Raw genomic sequence first — 7,688 nt, forward strand, 5'->3', positions numbered from 1 at the left:
TAGGTCTGGGGAGAGGCTTGGAGGTCAGAATGCAAATGCTCCCCAGATACTAGAGTTCTACATAATCATAGTTCTGCATGTCATAGCATAACAATCGCATTTAATGGACATATCCTATGGTGCCAGGGACAAAACCAGTGTGCCTGCATTTTTAAAATTTCATCCTTAAACCCACTTGGCCTAATAGGTATTACCGCCCATTTGTAAGTAAGAAAATTGAAGCTCCATGCGGCTAGGCAACATGATCACGCGGCTTATGGGTTGCAAGGCTGAGAAGTCAGGGTCTCCTGACATCTGTGTCTCAGCCCTTTGGTCTATACAACTTGCCTCTTCCAGGAACTCACCTTTTTTGGTCTGCTAATGGGTACCTGTTACTGGCGGGCAGTCAACAGACCATGGTGGAATGAACAAATGCCATGAAGGACCTCCAAGGTCCCTCTTGGCAAAGCACCCCTAAATTCTGCAACTCAAAGTTACGAAGAATGAAGGATACTCAACGGTTTGAGAATCGCCGTTCTGTCACACCCACATCAAGACTCGATGGTCGACACTCTCTTGTTTATGCTGAGAGCACTGCTTCATTAACGTCCCACTAGCTTCCACGTGTAGCCTTCAAAGAACGCCTCTGCTTACGGTCTGGTTCTGCTCAAACGAAACCATAACTGCAATTGCTTATGTGCTAACCCATAAAGCCTAGACAGGAAAGAAATTAGCCCCTGAAAAGAACTGAAGAGCTAAGGTGCCATCCTAGATCGTAAAATAGAGCTCAAGTCCCAAGTAAGTTCCTGTGCACATCACTGAGAATGCATTCTGCTAACAGCTTCTGTCACTAGACATCTTCTTCCAGGGGCCAAATGCTTTTTGCATAGGATCAGGAGTTATCACATGGGATTCAGGTATTGGCTGCAATTAAGAAATTCTACACTTAAATGTGAAACTGTCCGTGAAAATTTTCCCACTTTCCCTCAAATCAGGAAGCTAGGTCTGAACTCCTGGAGTTCAGGTGTCCCAAACCTACAAAGAGATGAAGACACGGGGCCTCAGGCCACAAAGAGGCCATTTGGAAGGGCTTGACTGCCACCTCGTGGTGAAAGTGTGCATTACCGTCCAAAGCAAGGGCCCAGGTAACTTACGCACTGCTCTAAGCCACTTCTTTTATGACAAGAAAGCTTATGACATCTTTTGACACGCCCCAATAAGCTAAAAGAGAAGAAAGGCATTAAAGTGTTTGGCAATAGTCCTTGGTTGGGAATAGGTTATTTTAAACCTAAGGCCATCATACCTGAGCTGATTTGCTTTAAATGCGCCTAGTTTTGAAAAAGCACGTATTTTTCAAATTCTCTCCATTGACAGTGTTTCAAAGAAAACTATTTTGTAACCGCAAGAAAGGGCCTAACTCCAGGCGTGTTTTCTCTATTCTCTATTTCCCCAACTAATTTTTCTCTTCCTCTTCCTTCCTTCTTCCCTTCTTCCTCCCTCCCTCCCCATCCCTCCCCCTCTACATTACCTGTAAACTTTCTTGTTTAAATTCCTTCACAAAGAAAGGCCTATATCCAATCTCTGTTACTTCCTAGCTGTGTAGCTTTGAGTAAGTTGCTTAACCTCTCCACTCTCTGTTTAAACATCTAAAGAATGGTTTTTACATTTTTAAAAGCTTGAGGAGGGACCAACAAACAAGAAGATGAGACAGAGATCACATAGGGTCCACACAGCCCTTCTACAATAGGAAGTACACAACATACACATCTCCATCCCAGAGTCTGCTTCCCAGAGAACACAACCTAAGGGATCCCTCTGCAATCTGTTCCCAACACAACAGTTAGAGTTATCCTGTTCAAAGTAAGTCAGATTATTACTTCTTTCCGCAATTCAACAACTCCCATTTTATGAGAAACAAAAGACAAAGAGTCTTGCCATCCGCACCCCAGTCCCAGAACCTGTCATCCCTTACTCCTCTGTCCCTCGATCGCTCCAGCTGCACTGGCTTCCTTGCTTTTCCTCAAATGTGCCAGGCATGCTCCTGCCTCAGGGCCTTTGCATGTACTGTTTTGTCTTCTTGGAATGCTCTTTGCCCAGTTATCTGCCACTGCTTCCTGGGTTACCTACTCCAAATCTTGACTCAAATGTTACCTCATTGAAAACTTCCCTCAACCTCTGCTTAGGTGTACCCGACTCCACCTCACCCCAGGAATCCACCTGCATCCCTTGCTCCTGTTTTAGCTTTCTCTCTAGCATGTATCAGCATCTGGCACACAGTGTATTTTCCTTATTTACATTGTTTCGTGTCTGTCTCCTCCACCAGAACCCAAACTCCATGAGGGCAAGGACGTTTCTCTGTTCTTTTCACCGCTGTATTCCCAGAACCTAAAATAGCTGGTACACAGTAGTTACTCAATATTTATTGAGTAAAATAGCTGGTACACAGCAGTTACTCAATATTTATTGAACAAGCAAGTGAGTAACATGATGCTTCAAGACTATGGATATGGAACTAGAACTGTGATCTTTAGGGAAGTCCCTTAAACAGCATCTGATTTTTTTTTCATGTGAAAAATGAGAACAATACTTCTTATGTCATTTTTTGTAAAAGTTACACACTATACCATGTGTGAAAGTGTCATATAATAAACTGCTAAATAAACATAATGCATAATTTTTCCGGGAAATGAATTCTTCATCAGTGAGCTACTTAATTTTTCTAATCTAAAGCTACTAGACTGCCAAAGAGTAAGTGTATAACCGTCAGACACAGAAAACCTTGAAAATTGTTCTGGTATTTAAATAAAATATAAAAAGATTTATTCCAAAGTCATACCCAAAATGTACAAACAATGAAATGCATCTCTTTTCAAGACTTAATAAAAAAAAAGCCCTCTTTACATTTAAATTTTATAACCATTTAAAGATCTTTTGCTCCCATATAAAACGTCTGATAAAAGTTAATTCCATAAAGTGTCAAATGTACTCATTTATATAAAAAGCATTCTTTCTATAAATGCAAAATATTCAAATACAATAGTTGTATTATGCAACTGTCCTCAGTTTCTGGAATTCTTGCTAGGCTATAGAATCGCATTTCTACATACTTCTTATACGACTATAGACGCTGACACTTTTTTCGGATGTTCATACCTCTCTGATCAAGTGCAATGCTGCTTCTACGTTGCTTTTCAAGTGAAATCTTTTCCCAGTGGTGACTCACTATTCTACACAAAGAGCAGCCACACCACTCATTGCAAAATTCATAGGTTCTAATTCTTTTTACACAATTTAACACGCGAATCAAAGCTATGCTGCATTACTTTCTTTACAGAGATTTTAATAAATATCCCTAAACTCTAGAAGACTGTTCATAATCCTTGAAAGCAGGGGTCAGCCACCTTGTTCCATAAAGGTCCAAAAAACAAATATTTTAGGTTTCTCAGGTTACTTCTCTGTTACATACTCTTTTTTTTTTTTACAATGCTAAAATGTTTTTTTAAAAAATTCTCAGCTCTGCTAATCCTCTACTTGAAAAAATAGAAGTCGTTCATCTCTAAATTAGATTTCTCAAGTGTTAATAAAATGTAAACTTCACATTTTGCAGTAAATGAAATCCATGGTTTCTGACCCCTGAATTGAAAGTTCATCAACAGTGAGAAATGAATCCCAAAGAGTGGGTCTGCATTTCAGATATTCTTTTTAATCAATGGTACTTTCTCATGGCTTCTTTTTCATTTTGAAATGGATAATTCGCATGTGTCTTTATTTTTTATTTATTTATTTTTGGTCTTCATTTTTGATAGGGAAAAACGCTCTTCACGTAGCTACTGTGAAGCCCGCGAACTCAAAGGGGAATACATCCATGCTAGAAGAGGTAGATGCACACACACAGGGGTATGCTGTCACAGGTCCGTGCACACTGGAAGCGACCCTTTGATACATAAAGTCAACATAAATGCTCTCCAGGGCTAAGAAGGAATTAGTAGAAACCAGCTAGAAGGTATCCAAAGACGTCCTAAGGGATGTTCTAATTTGTTTTTATCATATGTAGTTTATGTTTGGGGAAAACATGATTTGCATATGCAATCTGTTAATATAAATTAATGTAGCAGCATGGTTTATACAAATTACTGGTGCATATAACCTGGAGTTCACTTAGCAGATACAGCAGAGAATTCTGTGGGAGTTTGTCTGGACTCTGAGAGGGTAAAACAGACCTGTTTATAAACACTGATCTCTAACATGGAGTAGGCTACCTATAGCTTGGTACTGAGAATCACACCACTGTGTGTGTGTGTGTGTGTGTTCTATGTTTTCCTTTCCTACCACAAACAGTGTTATGAACAGATTTTGGCAAATAAAAAAGTTTCTGTGAATTTACTCAAATATAACACAAACAAGTTAGAAGCCTCTAGAACTATAATCCCGTGTTATTCTACAAAAACATTTACAAATTCTAAAGCCAAGAAAGGTGAAAACTTTGGTAAACCTAAGAAGCTCAAATGTACTAGTGAGCCTAGTACAGCCTTATTTTTGAACTATAAAGAGTAAAGTTTTCAGTGCAAAAACAGTATCTTGATAAATAGCTAGGACACAAAAATCCCAGGAAACAGTTAAAGACTCTGAAACACTTAAGTACTATCCTGAAGGCAGGTTTTGGTATAGAAAAGGTAATTTGGGGCTAGGAAATAACAAGGTGTTTTACTGACTTAACTGTGAGTCTGGGTGGTGGAATGTTTAAACAAACAGATTTTGCAAACAGATTCAGCACATTTATAGCTCATCACGTTTTTTCTTAAATGGCCACTTTGGGTGTTGTAATACATGGTCTGCAGCCTGAAGGACAAGGTACATGAATTCTTCTACATCGAAAGAATAGTTGGTAAATTTCGGATGTTCCCCCAGAGTTGGGTGGTGGCCCTACAAAACCAAACCAAAACATAAATCTGTAAGTCACTGAGGATATGGTTTTCTGAACAGGAATAAAATCATTTTACTTTGGCCAAGGCAACTGTCCCAATAAAACTTTACTTATAAAAACAGTGGGGGGCCAGATTTGGCCTACTTGTCTATAGTTTGCTGATCCCTCCTATATATAATTTAATACATCTTCCTAGGCCCAAAGTTCCCAAAGTTGTCTTCTCAACATACAGATACAGAGTGATTTATTTCCCTTTTCCCCCAACTTGCAAATATAAAATACAACTCAATGTTCCAGAGAAGAACAGTTTATCTTTGAAGTTTAATGATAGTTTCATATTAATTAGATACTTTAAACCAATGAAAAAGCAAAATGAGGTGAAAAGAAAAAAAAAAACACAAAACAAGGTGAGTTTCATCACTGAACTTTACCTTATCCTGAGGAAAGACTTTGTTCTGCCTTCGCCAAGTGACGTAGTGGATGCCTCTCAGCCTGGCCAGGTCTAAGTAACAACGCTCATCTTCACAGTTGTACCTGAGGATGCAAGGGCACCCACACATGAGACCTGTGTCCAGGCATTTTGCCAATCAACATTTCTCTGGGAAATAACGCACCTCCCAAATATATTCCTGCAAAAGGTTGTGTAACTAGTATACAAGATCGATGGAGATTATTTTTTAAATATCCTCATAACTAAGCTACCTCAACTTTAAAAAAACCAAACAGGATCAAGGTTTGGAAGGAACTGAAGTTTATCAATAGGGCCGACTGCCTGTGAACTTGATATTATCTCCTAATACCCAGTCTACACACATGGAAGCAGACTTAGGGGAGGTACCACATCCAAGGGCACACAGCTAGGGAAGCAAAAACTGAGCCCAGTCTGCTGAGCTCCAAGGCCCAAGGGTTATCAATTACACCTCTTTCCTTCCCTCCCTCCCTTCCTTCTTTACCTCCCTCCCTCTGGAGGAAATGAAGCACTGAGATAGAATCCATAATTATCTGGCTATTTCTCTAATGTATATGTATTTCAAATATTTTTGCAGAATGTGGGAAGTTTACAACTTTTTTTCTAAATAGTCTCCCATTTAAAACCTGAGTGAAATCTAGGTGCTTAGACACAAAGAGAGAAATGAGGTTAACAGTAACCACTGTTGGCGTGTCCAGAATGAAAGATGAGGCATGGTGTCCAGGGCAGAATTACCAAGAGGGAGAGGGCCATGTCTCCATAACCACCCACCCCGGTTAGAGGAGTGCCCTGGAAAGATCATTTTCACCTTGAAGCCTCAGTTTCCCTGTGGATGGAATCAGTGAGCACAAGGCAGAGTGCCTGGCCTGTGTTTCGGAGCCGTGCTCTTCATGAGACATACAGGTTCTTGAACTCTCTTGTTTTTATTGTGGTAGAAAACACATAAAATTTACCATCTTGTCCACTTTTAAGTGTACAGTTCAGTAGTGTTAAGAGTATTCGCGTTGTGCAACCAATCTCCAGAAAGTCCCCAATCTTGCAAAACTGAAACTCTGTTCCATGCAACAAGAACTCTTCATTTCCCCCCCTCACCCCCCACGGACCCCTGGCAACCCCCATTCTATGCTCCATCTCTGTGAACCAGACTACTCTGCATACCTCACATAAGTGAAATCACACAGTGTATGTCCTTTCGTGAGTAGCTTATTCTACTTAACATAATATCCTCAGGGTTCATCCATGTTGTAGCCTGTGACAGGATCCCCCTCTTTTTTAAGGCTGACTAATGCAGAGGTATGCAGATAGACCCACATTTCACATTCTGTTTATCCGTTCATCTGCTGATGGACATTTGGATGGCTTCCACATTGGCTATTGGGAACAGTGCTGCCATGAACAGAGGTATGCAACATACAGGTTGCCTTTTACCATAACAATGATACAGAGGGCAGGGAGATGATCACAGCCTGAGAGGCACATAGGAACGAGCTTCGAGGACGGAAGTCACAGACGCACATCTCCCACATCATCATGAGATGGAGGGAGAAAGCGGAATTTGCTTGCTAAGTGAATGGTGGCTGCAGACTTCACATTTTTAACTTGAGGTTTGTTTTCTTTCTAGAAGCCTATATGATGTGACTTTCCTGTAAGGAGTAAATATTAGGCCTTTTGAAGCTCTGAATGACAGTCTCGGCATGCATAAAAAGCATTATTCGTGGCCTCAATGTAAAGCTGTCTCAATGCACTTACAGTTCAAATACTGCAGCCCAGTCTGGAAGGAAAAGTAAATGGGTAAGACCAGCTCCATGCATTCCAATAAATATGTCCGTGTTATGAGTGATCCTCAGCTGATCCAAAAACCCAAGTTCCCTGCGAGCATATAGAACAACAAAAGACAGATGGGGAGAAGACAGAAACTGTTAAGATGACTTAGCTCAGGACTCACGGTAACAATATTCATACAAGTGTCTTTCCCAATTTAAATCACATTCCACTATGGCTTTTTGTCAATTTCAAGCCTACTCCAGGAATTAATAACTTAATAATTTAATAATTTAACATTGTTTTCTAAGTAAGCTCACTTTTTTAAAAAAGTGCAAATATTTGCAAATAAATGCATTTTTTTTAAGATTTCCTTTTTTTTCAAATTTCATTTTTTTTAAGATTTCATTTTCTTTTTAAGACTTCGTTTTCAATCTCTACACAATGTGGGGTTTGAACTCACGACCCCGAGATCAACGGTTGCAAGCTGTACCCAGCCAGGTGCCCCTAAATGCGTTTATTTTATTTTTTTTTATTTTTTTTATTTTTTTTTTT

At 39.8% G+C, this 7,688-nt stretch overlaps 1 protein-coding gene across 4 annotated transcripts in view; it reads right to left on the bottom strand.

Annotated features, from left to right (window-relative positions):
- Positions 1-3,437: 3,437 nt before the first annotated feature.
- Positions 3,438-7,688, bottom strand: part of EOGT (EGF domain specific O-linked N-acetylglucosamine transferase) — a 35,714-nt gene continuing 31,463 nt past the window's right edge. For all 4 annotated transcript variants that reach the window (XM_032411727.1, XM_032411729.1, XM_032411730.1 and 1 more), the window contains 3 exons: positions 7,122-7,241; positions 5,335-5,437; positions 3,438-4,902 (listed from right to left, as the gene is read on the bottom strand). In XM_032411727.1, the coding sequence (XP_032267618.1) occupies positions 4,756-4,902; positions 5,335-5,437; positions 7,122-7,241 (370 nt within the window). In that variant the 3' untranslated portion in view covers positions 3,438-4,755. The remainder of the gene's footprint in view (positions 4,903-5,334; positions 5,438-7,121; positions 7,242-7,688) is intronic.

This window comes from Phoca vitulina, unplaced genomic scaffold (assembly GCF_004348235.1).
Source record: "Phoca vitulina isolate PV1807 unplaced genomic scaffold, GSC_HSeal_1.0 scaffold13, whole genome shotgun sequence".
NCBI lineage: Eukaryota > Metazoa > Chordata > Mammalia > Carnivora > Phocidae > Phoca > Phoca vitulina.